General features: G+C 45.1%; 2 protein-coding genes across 5 annotated transcripts, besides 1 other annotated feature; both read right to left on the reverse strand.

The window, feature by feature from the left end:
- Positions 1-52: 52 nt before the first annotated feature.
- l(1)G0289 (lethal (1) G0289) lies at positions 53-17646 on the reverse strand. Of its 4 annotated transcripts, none has more exons than NM_001316627.1 (8): positions 17497-17646; positions 10670-11536; positions 10291-10500; positions 10073-10224; positions 9936-10008; positions 9459-9877; positions 7740-9186; positions 53-227 (listed from the first exon to the last, which is right to left on the reverse strand). In NM_001316627.1, the coding sequence occupies exons 1-7, from the start codon at positions 17582-17584 to the stop codon at positions 9118-9120; spliced, it is 1878 nt and encodes a 625-aa protein (NP_001303556.1). In that variant the 5' UTR covers positions 17585-17646; the 3' UTR covers positions 53-227; positions 7740-9117. The 4 variants fall into 4 exon arrangements, with proteins under 4 accessions (NP_001303556.1, NP_001401057.1, NP_572621.1 ...); NM_001414066.1 differs by lacking the exon at positions 53-227 and adding an exon at positions 9368-9376 and having other exon boundaries at positions 8202-9186; NM_132393.3 differs by lacking the exon at positions 53-227 and having other exon boundaries at positions 8202-9186.
- Positions 227-7736: a mobile genetic element.
- A 128-nt stretch (positions 17647-17774) lies between the features above and the next one.
- CG32679 (uncharacterized protein) lies at positions 17775-18845 on the reverse strand. The gene is made up of 3 exons (NM_167225.3): positions 18703-18845; positions 18191-18570; positions 17775-18135 (listed from the first exon to the last, which is right to left on the reverse strand). The coding sequence occupies exons 1-3, from the start codon at positions 18832-18834 to the stop codon at positions 17883-17885; spliced, it is 765 nt and encodes a 254-aa protein (NP_727412.2). The 5' UTR covers positions 18835-18845; the 3' UTR covers positions 17775-17882.
- Between the last annotated feature and the right edge of the window lie 124 nt (positions 18846-18969).

The following is an 18969-nucleotide window of genomic DNA, read 5'->3' on the forward strand; positions in this document are numbered from 1 at the left end:
TAAAATACAAGTTTAATTTCTTTATCAAAATACATTGTTATACAATTTTCTTAGTTGTTGTCGCTTGCATGCTTGGGGTTTATTTAACGAATTGGTTTTTATCGATATTACATATTTAAATCTCCTCTCCTTGTTCCAATCTCCCTTACTTAGTTAATTATAGATTTAGTTTAGCTTTGCACACCGCGTTTAGTTATCATTTTATAATCAAGTGTATATATATATAAGTTAACTAAGTTAACCGGACTGATCGTCCGCACACCAGCACCGGTCAAATTGCTGACCAAGCATTTGGCCGGAAGCTCATGCATAGCCGGCAGAAGCTCTGCGCATTGGCAGAGGCCGCTATGATGTTTTTCCCTTTGTTAGCTTATAGTCAGTTTGATTTTGTATTCAATAAAGAGCGCATCGCGCCTTCAATCAACTCCAGCTACTGCTGTTATCATTGAATTGGTTGGCTAGCCTTAAGGGCAGTCAACAACGGAGAGACGTTCTCCCACCATATCTCCCAATCTAGGAGAAGAGGTCTGCGGCAACCGCCCTGCCTCCCAGTGACAGAGGAACCCCCTGTTACCTGCAACCTACGCCGGAGACCGCGGCGAGGGACCTGCACCTTATATTTAATTAATTGGCACCCAACTCCAGGAACCCACACCACTACCCTGAATCATGTAAGTGGGATTCTCAACCTAAACACTACTCCAAACTGCGTCTAGAATTTTAAAATATTTGGGATGTTTGTGCGAGTTACATAAATAAATTAAGAAAATCGGCATTTCCACTACAATAAACGTTTATATGTGTTGCGAATTAAGATTATGTTACTGTTATGAAGTTTAAATATCGAATTTTGATTTGTGGTTGACTTTGCAATCCATATTGTGTGCATTTCATTCCGCCTTCGCACATCCGCGGGACACTGTCGTTTCATTCGAAATTTAATTCGCTACATTGGCTTCACAGCCCTTTCAAGCTTTGTTGTTTTTGACCCACTCCACTTCGCTACCCGATACTGGCGCATGCATTGCTGTGACAATTTTGTGCCTTTTATTTATCTCTTTGTCTTTGCTGTGGCAATTTTTGTCTTTGTATATTTGTTTGCCTTATTGGAGACCCGCTCCCCGCAGGCCCTTCACCTTATCGTTACTTAGCTGGACAGTGGCTCTGCTCGTTGAGTCTTCGTCCAATGCCTTCAAAGCGGCGACTCAGCCCCCGCGACCCCCTTGCCGTACTGTTTGGCCCCACGGGCACAACGGCCTGAGTATTCACATACATAGCTACCCATGAGCGAGTCATTCCGACAATATAGGAATTCTAAAAAGTGCGCTAGCGACTCAGAGTCCGAAAGCGACGATTCGACAGAAAACTCTGTACGTAAAAACACCCCAACTAACGCATTCACTGCATATAAAATGTCCCTCGAAACGGAACAAATTAAAGCTCTCATAAGGGCATTACAAGAGCAAGCCTTAGAGAGTCAACGCAGGGAGGCTGACTTGCGTAAAACAATTCAAGATCTGGCCGGCCAGGTCGCGGCCATACAGATTGCCCCTGCCCGGGCAGAAGCTCCCCCAATCAAGGTTTACAGACCAGTAGAAATCACCGGACTGGTCCCTTGTGGGGAAACATTGGATGCCGTTAAATGTCTTCCAGACTTTATGGGGACACAGGAGACATACGTCTCCTGGCGGCAAGCGGCAAATGCCGCTTACCATATGTTCAGGAAATATGAGGATAGTTCGCGGCACTATCAAGCTGTGGTCATCATCAGGAGCAAAGTTAAAGGCCCTGCTGATGCAGTTCTGTCGTCCTTTGGGACTATACTGAATTTCGATGCGATCATAAGTCGCCTCGATTTCACGTATAGTGACAAACGCCCGATACACGTTATCGAGCAGGAGCTAGGCACCCTCAGACAGGGAAGCCTGACGCTCCTCCAGTATTATGATGAGGTCGAGAAAAAACTCACCTTACTCACCAATAAGGCGACTATGTCTTATGAAGCGTCGGCAGCAACGGTGCTGTGTGAGAAGTTCCGAGATGATGCTTTGAGAGTTTTTGTCTCGGGGCTCAGGCGCAACCTCACAGACGTGCTATTCGCGGCAAAGCCTAAGGACATGCCGTCAGCGCTCGCCCTGGCGCAAGAAGTAGAGTCCAATCATGAGCGGTACACTTTTGCAACTTCATTTGCACGAAGCCAAGAGGATAGGGACCACAAGCAATATCCCAAAGTGCAGGAGCGCCAACGGGCCCCCCCACAAGCCGGCTCGCAGGGAAGTGCTGGGAAGAACCCGCACTTTACTAAGCAGCATAGAGCACAGGTGCACTCCGCTCCACGTAGCGACCGAATGGCCCGAGAAAACATGCCAGAACCCATGGACGTTGACCCGTCGTTGTCCAGGATGCAGCCATCTCACGCCCCGGCTTACCCGAAATCGAAGCCGGCCGCGTCTGGCCGTTCGGTCCCACCAAAAAGGCAAAGGGTCAACCATGTTGCCCAGGCCTCTGATGATTTGGACAAGGTTTATAACACCGCAGCCTCCAGTGCAGCAGTTAAAGTCGACGACGATTCCATCCTAGAGTACGACTCGGATACCATTAATTTTTTAGGGGAAAGTCCCTGCTACCCGTCATCAGACGAAGAGTAGCGGGGATCGACATGAAACTACTGATTGATACGGGCGCGGCAAAAAATTTTATCCGACCATTTAAGGGGTTGAAAGGCGTCCGCCCGGTGCAGTCCCCATTTACAATCCATTCGATTCATGGTGTGACTACAATAACTAAGAAATGTTTCGTGTCCATTTTTAATCTTAAAGCTACCTTTTTTTTATTACCAGACTTGACCTCCTTTGACGCGATCGTTGGCCTAGACCTGTTAAAACAGGCCGGCGCGTCACTTTGCCTAGCTTCCGGCAAGCTCAAATGGGGCTCCGGAGCAGAGCAAATTGACTTTCATACTTGCCCAGATGTCAATTTCACCAAAGTAGATTGCTCGGACGCACCGCCCTTAATTAAGGATGCTTTTTTAAAAATGCTCGGGAATAGGAAAAAAGCTTTTGCTGATCCTAATGAGGCTCTTCCTTACAATACGTCGGTGGTAGCCACCATCCGGACGGTTGATGAGGAGCCCATTTATGCCAAGTTATACCCATATCCCATGGGAGCAGCTGACTTCGTCAACGGTGAAATTCAGGAACTGCTTAAAAATGGCATAATCCAAAAGTCAAAGTCCCCCTACAATAACCCAATATGGGTCGTAGACAAAAAGGGCACTGACGATGCGGGCAATAAAAAAATGCGCTTGGTGCTGGACTTTCGAAAACTTAACGAAAGGACGGTACCAGACAGATACCCCATGCCAAATATCTCTATGATATTGGGGAATCTCGGCAAGGCCAAATACTTCACGACCCTCGATCTGAAGTCTGGCTACCACCAAATCACGCTCGCAGAACGCGACCGTGAAAAGACAGCGTTCGCAGTAAACGGAGGGAAGTATGAGTTCCGAAGGCTGCCATTCGGACTCAGGAATGCTGCAAGCATCTTCCAAAGAACAATTGACGATATTCTGCGAGAGCAGATCGGAAAGTTCTGCTACGTTTACGTCGATGACGTCATCATCTTTTCGGAAGATGAAAACGACCATGTCAAGCATGTAGATTGGGTTCTGAAGAGCCTGTACGACGCTAACATGAGAATATCGGCAGAAAAGTCACGTTTTTTTAAGAAAAGCGTGAGCTTCCTGGGGTTCATCGTCACCAACAATGGGGCGGCGACTGACCCAGAAAAGGTTAAGGCCATAAAGGAATTTCCGGAACCCAAAAACGTATTTGAGGTAAGGTCATTCTTGGGCTTAGCCAGCTATTATCGTTGCTTTATCAAAGACTTCGCATCAATAGCTAGGCCCATTTCAGACATATTGAAGGGCGAGAACGGTAGTGTTAGCCGACACAGGTCCAGGAGTATCCAGGTAGAATTTTCCGAAGCGCAACAACGTGCCTTCGAAAAGCTACGCAATATCCTGGCGTCTGAGGACGTCATCCTGAGATACCCTGATTACAAAAAAGCGTTTGATCTAACGACAGACGCTTCGGCCTACGGCATTGGCGCAGTGCTGTCCCAGGAGGGACGTCCCATTACAATGATCTCAAGGACATTGTCTGACAGAGAGGTTAACTATGCTACCAACGAAAGGGAGCTGTTAGCCATAGTCTGGGCACTGGCTAAGTTGCGGCACTACCTGTATGCGGTTAAAGAGATAAACATCTTTACCGATCACCAACCTCTGACGTTCGCGGTATCGGAGTCCAATCCGAACGCCAAAATTAAGAGATGGAAAGCACGCATCGACGAGTCCGGCGCACGAATTTTTTACAAGCCTGGGAAAAACAACCTCGTTGCAGATGCCCTCTCGAGACAACAACTCAACGTTGTTGAAGAGCAAGAACCGGAGTCGTGCGCGGCCACGATTCACAGCGAACTTTCGCTTACGCACACGATCGAGTCCACGGACAAACCCGTGAATTGCTTCCAGAACCAGATAATTTTGGAAGAGGCGCGCTCCCATTGGAAACGCACTTTTATATTATTTGGGAATAAGAGGCGGCACTCGATCAATTTCTCGTGCAAACAAGCTTTGCTGGAGGAACTCGCCAACATCATTATCCCTAATGGTGTAAACGCCTTCCACTGTGATCTTCACACGCTGGCGCTAATCCAGGACGACGTAGTTCGACAGTTTCCAGCCACGAAATTCTGGCATTGTAAGAATAGGGTCACCGACATCTTCGCGATGCAGGAGAGAAAAGAAATCCTCACCGTCGAGCACAACAGAGCTCACAGGTCGGCCCAAGAAAACGTGAAACAAGTACTCTCCGAGTACTACTTCCCGAAAATGACCAAATTGGCGAGCGAAATAGCAGCCAATTGCAAAACTTGCGCAAAGGCGAAGTATGACAGACATCCGAAGAAGCAGGAGCTCGGTGAGACACCAGTCCCGACCCACGTAGGAGAAATATTGCACATCGATATTTTCTCAACGGATAAAAAATACTTTCTCACCTGTGTTGACAAGTTTTCTAAATTCGCCATGGTACAGCCGATTCTGTCTAGAACCATAGAAGATTTGAAAGCACCCCTTTTACAACTTATGAATGTTTTCCCCAAAGCCAAAACCATCTACTGCGACAATGAACCATCATTGAAATCGCAGACAATAGTGGCTATGCTGGAAAACCATTTTGGCGTCAGCATTTCGAATGCACCGCCCCTACATAGCGTCTCAAACGGACAGGTGGAACGATTCCACAGCACGTTAATTGAGCTCGCCAGATGCCTAAAAATCGACAAAGGCATAAGTGACACAGTGGAATTGGTCTTGCTGGCCACAGCCAGATATAACATGTCCATCCACTCCGTCATCAATAAAAAACCGGCCGAAGTCATGCGGGCAGATCCGGACGATCCACATACCGATGTCCAAGAAAAAATCAAAAACGCCCAGATTTTGACAAGAAAACGAGAGAACGCTTCTCGGCAGAACAGAGTGTTCCAGGTCGGCGACAAAGTCCTAGTAAAGTCAAACAGACGATTAGGCAACAAACTTACTCCTTTATGTGAGGAGAAGATCATCGAGGCAGACTTGGGGACCACAGTCCTTATTAAAGGGAGGGTGGTCCATAAAGACAACCTCAAGTGACCCAAGCAGAGCCTAGCCGCGGCTCCCTCGGAGGCACACTTTTATTCTTCCAATTTGTAGCCACTTGGCATAAGTTTTTTATTTTTTTAGCCACTTGGCATATTTTTTATATATTTTCGCTATTATTGGTGGTGGGCAACTCCATTCCGAACAAGTAATAATTTATCACACACGTTACAGGTCGCTCCCAACCCTTCTTCTTTGTTTCCTGGCCACGACATCGGCCCACATTACTGACTATTCCCGAGCGAATTACATTCCCGTCATTGACGGTAAAGTCTTAGTCTGGGAGGAATTCGCCTATGTCAGACACTCGGCTAACCTCTCCGAGTATAGGCGGGTAATTGACGAAACCGACAGCATGCTCGATATGTTCCCCCAGTCCCATATGAAGAAACTCCTGAGCGTTGATATCGCTCACCTCCGTGACATGCTTGATTCTTTGAGCATCCATCACAGAGTGGCAAGGAGCCTAGACTTCTTGGGAACTGCGTTAAAGGTTGTCGCAGGGACACCTGACGCGGAAGACTTCGAGAAGGTCAAGTTCACTGAAGCGCGGCTTGTTGATGCACACAATAGCCAAATCGAAATAAACACCAAAACACAAGTTCGAATTAACGAACTCACTGATACCATAAATAAACTTTTAAAAATTTCCAAAAGCGCTCAGATTGATACAGGTCACCTGTATGAAACGCTTTCTACTCGCAACAGAATCATTGTAATGGAATTGCAAAACTTAATGCTCACTATAACCCTCGCTAAAATTAACGTAGTGAGTCCAAACTTCTTGGACCACGCAGATCTGGAGAGTATTTGGGGCGAGGAGCCCACCAACACCCCCATAAGGGAGATTTTGTCCGTTGCGTCTGTAAAAGTCCTACAATCCCTTAACATCTTACACTTTATTATTAAATTCCCCAAGATTATCATGGCGTGCAACAAAGTCACTATCCTTCCAGTGGTACACCACGATACGGTGTTAAGGTTGAAAGATAATGTGGTAGCAGAGTGCAACAGAGAAATACGCACAGTAAAGAATTGCTCCATAACACCAGGGGCAACATTTTGCCAGTTATCTTCAGTGAGCTCGTGTGCGCAGGAGCTCCACGCTGGGGTCGTAGCACATTGCGACGCACAGCAGAGTGATCTACATCCGATCACCTACGTCGACGAAGGAATAATCGTCATCAATGACAGACCAGCACTCGTGCGTGTGGACAATGGAACGGCCATCCACATTAGAGGCACGCACCTCATAACATTCATTGAGAGTGCCATGGTCAACGAGACCGTCTTCTTTAATCATGACATGGTCCAGAATAGGGCGCCGGGAGTGGCTAATTCCCCAGTCCTTAATATCTCGATGAAACACGAGGTCCTGAGCCTCCCATACCTTCACCGTTTAAGTGAAAAGAACTTGGAGCAAATCAGGAACTTCGAGAAGGACGTCGACGGATACCGACTAAGTCAGATAGCGCTAGTTGCGGGAGCAATTTTCTGCGCTCTTATCTGCATCGGTTTAACCTGGCGGCGAACCACTAGGGCCAAGAAATCTACAGCCCAACTGAAGGAAGTTCTCGCCCAAATAGGGTCAGCCGAGGGCGGCCTTAATCTTGAGGAGGGAATAGTTAACTAAGTTAACCGGACTGATCGTCCGCACACCAGCACCGGTCAAATTGCTGACCAAGCATTTGGCCGGAAGCTCATGCATAGCCGGCAGAAGCTCTGCGCATTGGCAGAGGCCGCTATGATGTTTTTCCCTTTGTTAGCTTATAGTCAGTTTGATTTTGTATTCAATAAAGAGCGCATCGCGCCTTCAATCAACTCCAGCTACTGCTGTTATCATTGAATTGGTTGGCTAGCCTTAAGGGCAGTCAACAACGGAGAGACGTTCTCCCACCATATCTCCCAATCTAGGAGAAGAGGTCTGCGGCAACCGCCCTGCCTCCCAGTGACAGAGGAACCCCCTGTTACCTGCAACCTACGCCGGAGACCGCGGCGAGGGACCTGCACCTTATATTTAATTAATTTATATATTATAGGTTTATTTATCTTCTTGGTTGGCTTGTCTCGTTTATCTGCATTTGTAATATTAATTAATTGAAAAAAAATACTAACAAAAAGAAGAGGTTGGCTTGGATATACATATGTATAATATAAGGGCTATGCGTGCTTGCACATTAATCTGAATCCCCTGCACGCATTTACACACATAAAACTTGCATACAAATCGCGTATAATACAGTGTATGAAAAACTGCGCTCAGTGTTCGCAGTAATACATTTATCTCGAAATCGCTTGCCAAGCTCCACACACTTAAAATAATAAACAAACGAAACGAAACGAAACGATACGATGTACGAACAAATATCAATCAAAAAAAAAAAAAGAAGGAAAATACAATTACACAATTTGAGGAAGAACTTTTAGCGAAGAGTCCAGCAAAACGCGCACGCACACAAAAAAAATACACATATACATAGAAAGTACAGCCCTTCTTCGACATCTTTTCAAGCTTTTTTGGGGGGTTTAGAGTACGGAGAATACAGAGTAAGTTAAAAAGAACACTAAACAAAATTGAACTATGAAACAATTGAAAGCACTTTGCCCTGTGTATCTGTGTGTGTGTGTGTGTCTATCTATCTGTTTCTGTGTGTGTGGGTGTCTCATGTGTGTGTGGGTTTGTGTTTGGTGTGTTAGTGTGTGTGTGTGTGCTTTAGGTATGGATGTGTGCGTGGCCTGGTGGGAGCCGTTGGTCTCAGAGTTATACAATAGTTGAGTTGTCTTCTGGGGTATTATTCATTATTATTATACATTTTTTTTCTCTCTCTCTTTTTTGCTTTTCTTCTAATGGGCAGGCGGTACGGTAAAAAAGGTAAAAAGATACATTTAACAGATCACTTCATGCTGTTGCCAGTCGTCTTTCTTGTTGTTATTGAGCAGTTGGTTCCGGGGGACTGGGAGTCAAGAACTCAGGTCCTGTGTCTATACTTTACACTTCTAAATTGCTTTCATTTCTTTTTTTAGTTGTTGTTTTGTTCGGTTTCGGCAGCGTTCTGAGCTAAATCTCAACAATCAGTTCAAAAAAATGGTCTTTTGGTTGACATTGTGGACGCATCATGGAACACATCACAATTACAGACGGGTTTCAAATATTCATGTCTTTAAAAGATAGGAGGATTACACCTGATGCTCGGTGCTCGGTCGATCCATGTCCATGTTGTAAAATAATCGTATTTGATGGCGATTGCTTCTCAGTTCGCAGTGCCCCCTTGCGTTCACGATACTGCTCCGTCAGGGATCAGAATTCGTTTGGTTGATTTGTTGGTTGATTCATCGTCGGTATAGCTGCAGCTCCCTCCCACGTCTCGCGATCTCTGTACCTCCTACCCTGCGTCTCCGGCAATCACCTCCTACATGTGTATCGTGGCCGCCGTGTAGCGGGCCTCGCCACGCCTCCATGACCACTGGCTGGGACGGAACTGTGAAGAAAGTAACAATCAGTTGGGTCCACAAAGCATTACAAACGAGAGTGTACAACTGAAATGTATCCTATCATCTCATATTGCATCATTGAAAATATAAAAAAGTATATAAAGCTTAAACATTTAAATAAAAAACCCAATAATGATTATAGAACACGCTTTGCAGAGGCGCACAAACCTGCTTGGACTGCATGTAATTGAAAGAAATGGAACAGCATTGAGTATCCACTGATGGGCAAAGGATAAATATGGTCAGACAATGGACTCACCTGGATGAGCAGCTGGCCGCTCTTGGTGTGCGGATTGCGGTACGCGTAGAAGAGCCACAGCGTCACGGCGAACACCAGACAGATGGGCACCATGAAGCCAAAGGCTACGCCCACATTCTTGTTGTCCGCTTCCGCCTTCGATAGCTCGGCATTGCCGACCTTTCCGTCCGCATGGATATCACTGGAGTGATCCACTCCCGGCTTAATGTAAGCGGTGGCATGTGGTGCCCTCGTACTCATCACGCTGGGCTCCGTGACCGGCGTGGATGAGCCGCTGGATGATGTTGAGGTATTTGTCGCACCATTGGCACTGGCACCGCTGTTCGCAGAACCATTCTTACCCTGGCCGGCAGCATTGTTACCCTTATCGCCGAGGGCCGGGCACAAACTACTGGTATGAATGGCGGTAGCCTCACATCCTGCAAACATATAACAAAGTAAGATTCCATAAAAGGATGGCAGTCCGGCAGAGCTTACCCATTTGGAGCCACTCGTGCTTTTTGCGGTCGGTACCCGTGGAGCAGCGATTCAGCACCGAGCACCATAGGCACTGCAAATATGAAACATTAGCTGGTGAATCATTAGATGGTTACCCGGAATGTCAAAGTACTCACCGTAAACGTAGTGTTGTGGTTGATGCACGAATTGCAGTCATTGTAGCCAAGGCAGGTGGGCTGTGCCGCCAGCTTGATGATGGTGTTGTTGGTGATCTCGTGCTGCTGGAACGTGACACGGTGGTACTCATAGATTGTCTTTCGGCGGGCAACTGGCGAAGTGAAAAACATACCGATTAGCTGCAACAATCACGGCAACAAAAGCGAATAGTACTCACAGAATAGTTGCTTGTCGATAATGTAGGCGTCGGAAAGGCCGACCTTGACCGGATGCTCCTTGTCCTGGATGGAGTTGATGTTCGTGGGCACCAGCATGTATGCGAAAACAATGTCGCCACTCTGGTACAGGGTCACGCTGAACGTAAACTTGCCAAAATCCGGCTTGTCCTGCAGCGTCACATTCTCCCACACGGCGGTGAAGGCGGTTCCTGGAAAAGGCGAAACAATATTTCACTTTTTTTCTAAGACCACAAATTGTTTTATGTTTTCGGCATAAGTGGACGAACAAATTTCTAACATAATTTCCACATATATATTGCGAGGATTTAATACGTGTTAAGTGTATCGTAGACTTTAAACTTTAAACTTTAAACTCACCATTGTCATGCAATCGGACAAACGAGTCGTTGGACATGCTCGTGTCGAAATTGGCCATCAGCGGGGCAATGTACTGGGTGGCCGCCAGCCAGGAGTGGACATACTCGCCGGTGTAAAGGAATCCGCCGGTGGCCACCGTGATGTTGCGCACAAAGTGTCCGTAGAAGGGGAAATCAAACTTGAGCTCCACCGTCATGGCCCTGCGATGGGACGACGAAAGCATGATATTTTCGGGCGTCGCCTTCAGTTCGGTCCACAGTGAGGCCACCTCGTCCTTGTTCTCATAGAGCACACTGTTGTAGTATTCGTGGAAGTCAACGCTCTCCTTCAGCGATGCATTCTTCACCGCTGCCTCGATCTCTTCCTCGGGCACGTCCACTACTTTCGACACGTCCACATCGATGACCGCCGGTGAGGGATCCGTCATGGTTGCAGCGACGACAGAAGATGCCACCTTCTTGGGATTGCCCGACTGGCCCAATAGTGTGGGCTTCTTGGTAGCCGGCGCCATTTGGCTAGTGGTATTGGAATCGACGGCCGGTGCCACATCGTATGTCTTGCGCTGTCCAGTGCCATTGACTCCGACATTGTGCACATTGTAGGACACACTACCGCCCGCTGCCTTATTGTCCACGGTGGTGACCGTGGTCTCTGCAGCCACTCCTCCGCCAGCTCCTGCCGCTCCTCCTGCTTCCGCAGTGGCATTGGCAGACACTGCGCCTCGGTATGTGGTGACTGCGGGCAACGGTGGCGATACGGGCACGGTTCGTCTTTGACGGTGCAGTCGATCCGTTCTCAGTGGCACTACTCCGTATGCGGCAATATTTGGCAGATTTGTGTCCACTATCTCGTACGTATCCTGATGCACTGGCGACGAGAAGAGCAGGGGAAATATGTTAGCTGTTAGCAAATGTGAGAAATTTCCCAACTAATGATGTGATTCATTCCGGAGCAGGAAAAGCCGAATTGTAAGGATTCGACTGGCGATTGTAATCGAGCGATGTTACGAGCATGTCGACCAAGTCGAATGCATATCCTGGCCATGTTGGGCCCCACGGGCAACCAGGACATTCGTTGAGGCTACAACCGCATTTCGTGCTCATTTGCTTGTGTTGTCAATTAACCAAGCTGTTACTTGAAGCCCTTCTCGATATTGATTTTCTATTTCCATACTCACATATGTATGCACATGGCATTTGGTGGTACACATGTATACATATATATGCATGTACGCCTACGAATACCACAATACCGCATCAAATGCCATTGTCGACAGCCCACCACTACCCATTGCAATTACAACAATTACAGCATGCGGTTGGCGTTTTTCGGGTTGGGTGGTTGGTTGGGAGGTGCATGCATATATGCATAGCGCACAAACAAACAATATCGATTACAATTGCTCCGGCCATAACTAGCTGTTAGCCAAAACTTTCGAATGCCAGTGTGTTGGCCATGATTGATTGATTTATAATTGTTTTGCATCGCTGTTACATGGAAAACCAAGCAAGATAGCTCCAAATTATAGGACATACGTAGGCGATAAGACGATTCCAGTTCACATGTTTAATAGTAAAAGGTGTGACTGATTTTTGTTTATAGCGTAGATACCATTCTGTTCAGCTGATAATAGTGTGGGGGCCATTGAACCCATCTACCAGATGCATTTGTTGGCCCATTTCAAAACATTTCGGAGAGACTAACGCATTACTATACATTACTAAATTCTTTTCGGTCAGCTTCACACAATATGATGCGTTTCGTTGGCTATCCAGAAAATTGGTATTGGAGCACTTTCGCCAGGGAAGCGTTTCGACATCGCTCACCCGTGAGACTTTCGATTCGCATCGTTAGTCAGCGCACTTACCATGCTTCGTAAAGTGAAACATGTGTTCAAAAAATGCCAATAAAAAGTTGCTATTTACAGTGCGAGAAACAGTGGGCACAAATTTGAGTGGCAACTGTAAAAGCATTTAAGTTCTTGAAATGTGAAAAGGACAGCTGACAAAGTATGGTAAGCATCCTTTTTTTTTTGGTTGTCAAGCAAAAGTAAAATGAAATCCATTCAATTAAATACTTTCATAACAATTATTCACTGCAGATGGGGACAAAGTGACGCAGCACGGCAAGATGACATGCACATCCATTGGAGGCGTCACCTGCCACCCGCCAACACCCACTCTCTACTGGACAGCACATCCACCCCCCCCCCCTCCCCCAGAGAACCCCACCACTAGCCCCTCGTCCACAGGCAGCGATCAACATTCGCGTGACGCCGATCCAATTGAACCCAGTGTTAATTGCTGTAAGTGGCGGTTTGTAGTCTTTCCCCAGGGTTTCTGTTATGGTCGTTGAAATAATTGGCGTAAATTTATGCCGCACTTGATTGAAAACCGATTCGTTTTTCAATATATGTATATCTATCTGTATGTAGGTATCTCAGCGAATGGAACAATGCCAGTTCCGTATTCCCAACTCAATTTGCTCAGATCAATTCGAATCAATGTTGTAATTAATGTCGTACTGTAAGATTTTAGTTCATTTAATTGCAAAAGAAAAAAGAGTGTGTGTGTGGTTTTTCTCAGTGTAAAATGCCATGATATGCGACCTTTGAGCATAAACGTAGAAGAAGTCCACAAGTGGTCCGCATAATTTGCACGATGCCCCACTTTCGGGAAAAAATCTTTAATTGTCGCTTTTTTGGTTGCCATTGATTTTGCAAAACAAGGTGTGAAGGACGAATGAATCAATGAAAGTCGATCATATATCGATGATACCAGTCAATTTCAAGTTGCAAAATGCCAGATGTGATAAGAAGGTTAGCAACTTTTTTTTTGGAATTTATCACATTTTTTAGGGGCATTGCAGTGCAAGTTAGCAATTTGCATAAGTTTTCATACGCATTTCCTTAGGTGATTTTCTACTTTTATAACTGCCCCATTGAAATAATTCCCTACTGAATTTCAATTTATGCTTGGGCATCAAAATACCTTTTGCTTATCAGCTAAAAAATTGTATAATACTTTTTATTAACATCGTGTGTTCGTGGACTTTTGAAAAATGGTTTTCTATAGCTGCTCGAATGAAGGATGATCAATTATTTTTCACCCTTTTGATCCTTTGAAAGAATTGTTTATATTACTCAATTCGGGTGTGCAACATACATATGTACATATGTTTATTTTAGCATTCGGCTGAATTTGCATTGTGGAATCGCTTGACATGGAGCACGAGAATTTAAATACGTCAGCAATAGCGTTCTTTCTTCTTTCAATAAATATATGTACGTACTTGAGCATGTATGTATGTGTGGGTATGTATGTACATACATACATATATTGGCTGAACTTAATTACTAATACACTGAGATTTTTAAAGTTTGCTGAGACCATTTAAATCGTATATTTAAATTTTACAAACTAATTACTCAATAGATCTTAACTTTGTTGCTTAGATTCTATTTCACATTGTTAAAATTTTTGTGCAGTTCCTTGTTCTAGCTTTATTAACCTGTATGTATATATGTTTGTTACCTGCATCACTGATTATTTTTTATCAGCGTTTCCCTAAAAACCCAACAATTTGCGTCGCACGCTTTTACCTGAACCTGCCCAGTTAATTGGCGGGCGGTATACCACGTAACTAAACATGACTACACTGAGAGAAAGTGCATACATACATATGCACAGGATCAAGTCATAATGCACGCTGTTAATTGCATGTGCATAGTTAGCATTATGAATTTTATGCCAAAAATATATGATTTACCAATCATTTTGTATTCTTTCTGTTTAGGACAGATAAAATAAAATACGACGTTTGCTAAATGGAAAATAAATTGGCTTATACTGTGCAAAATGATTACTCCGACATTTTTAGTGGGCATTGCTTTCTTATCGCACTAACTAACTTGGTATATACCCAAAAATAAAGTAATTTGAGTAGCTATTTTTGTATATAACGTAAATTAACTGCGTTTTTAAAGAGCGAATGCGGTTCTAATCCAAAGTTCAATGTAAAAGCATGGTATTTTGGTTGCTTGAATAATACATTTTTCTCTCTGTGTACCCAGCGCCGTGCATTTGTATCCGCTGTTTGCGCTGGACAGACGTGTCCGGAGTGTCAAGACATTAACAGTTCTTCGGTCGCCGTTAGGCGGAAAAGCTTATCAGCCCCATCCATTTTAATTTTTTTTTTTTGTGTGTTCTTTTTTTTTTTTGTTGTATTTTGTGTCTTGGGGCAAAAACGGGGGCAAGCCGCAGCTTTTTATTCAGAGAAGCGAACAGCAGGGCAGCCAGACGACAATGATGATGATGTTGATCTGGTGCTAATGATGTTCCCATGGCCAAGAGAAACATTGACAAACGATGCATTTGTCGAATTGCGCAGATCTTGCGGATTCACAATGGGTTTCAGTTGTTCAGAGGCCCATGGGTGGGAAGTATAGAATGAAAGGAAAGATCTTCCAACTTGAACTTACATTTCGAATAGATTCAGCCCATTGGAGAGCATTCGAAACCTGTTTGCGAAGCTGAGCTGTTATCTGGCTATAAAGCAGAACACATTGACTTTGTTAAGCATTTTAGCACCGAACGAAAGATAACCTGTTGTACCTTTTTGTCATCTGAGGTCTCGTAGTTTCCTTTTCGTTTCGAAGAAATCACTTAGATTGTAAAATATAGTCATCAAAGTTGATGACCTGACACTTTTTTGACACCGCACTTGGAGAGTAAACAAAGGAAATCAGCTAGTTAACCGAGTTGGGAAAACACGTATTGTGAACTCGGAAATGGGAATTGAGTTTGGGGTGAAAAATAATGCATTCTACAAAAAATAAGTTTTCACGTTTCCAATGACGCACCATCATTCATGAGTTAGTAACTCTCCATTGCCCAGGTTAATGCAATTTAAAAACTTTCACTGCTTTTCATGCCGGAAAAGCAGCGGGCATGGATAATTAGATAATTCAGAGTGGCTGACTGGATGGCAAACTGTAAAACGGGAGGAGTGATAATCGAAGCGGACAGAACGGCTTCTGTGTGCCCAGAGATTGGAGCAATGAGCTAACGCCCTTGATAAGCGATGGTGCCAGTAGCGGACTGACGCCAGATGCAAGTCCAACCCGAGTGGGTTGCGAATTATAATTTAAATTTGTGATAGAGATAAGACCTTGGCAAATGTGCTGTTCTCAGAAAGAAACTTAACATTTGTGGGCAAATGCATTTCAAAATGTTTCAACCAAGAGAAATGTAACCGCACACAATCTCTTCGAATTATATCCAGCTTGGAGGATTTTGTAGAAGTGTATGGCAGATCAAAGCGGATATTTCGCAAAGAGAACTATGCAGCTTGTAAACAAATAAAAAAAAAACGAATTACTTTGTAAATACCCAACATACATATAAACAGTACAGCGTCGAGTCATTTTTATTTAGGTACTTTGTTTTCCTAGAGCAAATCTAGGGGGTATACACTGCGAGAAACAAAGGTGCGCCGTGTGGATTCTAGATTTCGATAACGATAGGCAGCGGCGGCCACGCAGATAGCGGAGTGCACTTTAACTGATGTGTGGATGAGCCGATAAGGAGACAAAGAAAGCGAAACTCCGTTCAAACTGAATCAACAAGACGGAAATACGTGTAGCCGTGTGTGTGTGTGTGTGCAAAGTGGGCGCATTCAGTGGGTGGTTGGTATTAACCGTTACGTCAGCACTTTTCCGCCGCAATTTGGTTTTCCTATTGGCAAATTGCGAAATGAAAACTGAAAAGTGCCGTTAGCCGGTGGCAACAAAGTTGCCACCTGTCGCAGAAACGCGCGAAAGCGAAAGAACGGTGGCAAACGAGTTGCCAGCTTGTTGTTTCGTCATTGTTTCTGTTTTCTACGTTACAAATTATTTAGCTGCTCCAGCGTTTGCGTTTCAATTGCAAATTGCGACAAAAACAATGAGCTTTTGCGCCCCAATCAGCGATTTCAATTGATATATGCAGGTTGTTCGCCTGGTGGCGATGTCGCAGATGGGAAATTGTTGCACGTTAAGTGGAGCATGGCGCAAATGAGCACGCCGCGCACGAAACAAAACTCGAAATAATACAAAGTCTGAGGTGGCGGGAGTTGGTTTCCTTTTCTTCTTCTTTATTTTCAATTTTTTTTTTTTAAGTGGGCTTGTTTGGCCACAGGACGTTGCCTATTTTCACACTTAACTGCTCTGGCACACACACACACACACATGGACACACGCACACTCACTTTTCGTTGTTGTCAATTAACGCATTTTGATGTGCCAGCACACGAAAAAACAGTAGAAAAAAAAAGAAGTATATACAACATGGCAGCGGTAAATTTCACCATACGAAAAAGTACCAACTAATATCCCACTACCCCCCCTTCGCCAACAAAAGTCCACTCGATGATGATTTGTCTTTTTATTTTCTGTGAACCTTGTGTACAAACAACAGTTCATAAATATATTGAATACACCTTCCAAAAAAAATACGAAAACTACGCGCCAAGTGTGCATAGCCCGCCCCTGCAAATAGATGGGCTGTCTTTTCCTCAGGTGTTTGTTTCTCTGTCTTATTGGAATTTTCGTCTTATTCGAACTGCGTAGCGTACAAGAAAATAACAACCAGATTTACAGCCAACACACACACACACGCATACAAGCAAAAGCACATTGACAGAGACACACACACACACGTACGCAAAGAGACAATCGCACACACACACACACAACACCAACAAGGTGGATTAAGACAGAGATGGGTAAAACAAAAGAGATGGAGAAATAAGCAAATAACTGCGAAGCACCCATTGTCGAGTTCACTTACACACGGCCGACGCAAGTTCCGATGCACTGCAAGTGATGGCCAAAAGGATCGCAATTTGCGCGCACGCACTACCGACACTCTTCGCCATTGTTCAACCGTTATTTCAGCCGTTGCGAGTGAAAAGTAAAGTACGAATGCTGAGCAACTAGAGATGGTACGCCATGCTAGGCTTAATCGATAGGTACGATGCGGCCAGATAAACTGAAATAATCGATAAAATATCGCTTATCGTTTAGAATTCGATCTATTCGATAGGGTGTCCAATTTTAAAAAATGTTCGATAAATACGTGTAAAATATATTCAGAAATGCAGTCGAGTACAAATAAAAATAAACAATTCAGCACATTTACGCTTGAAAATGTTATGCTAAATAGCATACATTCCCTTATCCCGACCATTGATTATAGTTGTACACCTCGTTGGGCGAGCAGAGATTCGGATAGTTGGAGTTTCGTCCTGTAGTGCATTCCGAGGCAGCGGTTCCCGCCCTGTAAACCGGGTTATTCACCACATTGGTGACCGCGTAGTTGCAAGCCAGCAGGGTGGCCTGCACATTGTTGGCGTCCGTAAATCGAGCAATCGCACAACCCACTCGGTTATTTCGCTCGTTGACCATGGTGGTGAAGTGGCCAATTGCTCTGGAAAGGAGTTAATGGGATTACCAAACTCGCTACGGCTTGGTGGTGTACTTACGGTCCACCGCGCATCTGATAGTCCTCCATGTCGCCACTGGTCGCATCCCGATTCTCATCGAACCAGGCGGCGATCCGTTGGCGCAGGAAGACCGCCACATCCACACTTCGGGTGAAGAGAATGCTCAGATTCTGGCCGGCATAGCGATACGTGTTCGTGTTGCGGCATTCGTCGTGCGCCATGCGGCACTGCAGCGCATTGTAGGCGGCCAGTTGGGCCAGTGTCGTGTCCCAGGACATTGTGGCCATTTGGACGGCACTGGGGAAGCCACTAACTCCACCGCCAGCGATCAGGTTGCGGCGTTCGTTGTGCAGCTGGAGAATCAGCGGGATGTGGGCATCCACTTGGACAAACTCGCCGCTGCAACCGCTCACAAAGCGCTAGAAAAAGTCGACGAACAGGATTAGACAGGATAGAACGTGAGAGCGTTGGAAACAGGTACAGTTGAACCTTCGTAACTATGGAAGTTCAACTTCATTTGTGCAGATTTATCATCGTGTGCATCAACTTACACCGCTGTTTTGGCAGGCCACGTGTCTTCCACTGGGACACAGTTCTGGATCGCAATAGTTTTGTGCGAAAGTAAAAGTGAAAATGATAAGGACCAAATATAAAAGGAAAATCCAGCAGGGAGATCGTGACATTTTGGTTTCATATACGCAAAATTACTAAATTTGCTACACATTTCGCAAACAGACATAACGTTCAATGAATGGAGCGACGCACGTATTTATTTAGGCCGCAGTCTGTCTTTTGATTTTGCGACGAAGTAAACAAGT

The sequence above is a fragment of the Drosophila melanogaster genome, chromosome X, assembly GCF_000001215.4.
Source record: "Drosophila melanogaster chromosome X".
NCBI classification, from domain to species: domain Eukaryota; kingdom Metazoa; phylum Arthropoda; class Insecta; order Diptera; family Drosophilidae; genus Drosophila; species Drosophila melanogaster.

What these genes read in the sequence shown, in the direction of transcription:
- CG32679 (NM_167225.3), bottom strand. Translation starts at nt 18,834, where the DNA reads ATGTCACGATCTCCCTGCTGGATTTTCCTTTTATATTTGGTCCTTATC. An exon ending in TGGCCTGCCAAAACAGCGGT is followed by an intron (nt 18,571 to 18,702) that starts GTAAGTTGATGC and finishes GACTTTTTCTAG; the next exon opens with CGCTTTGTGAGCGGTTGCAG. An exon ending in TATCAGATGCGCGGTGGACC is followed by an intron (nt 18,136 to 18,190) that starts GTAAGTACACCA and finishes ACTCCTTTCCAG; the next exon opens with AGCAATTGGCCACTTCACCA.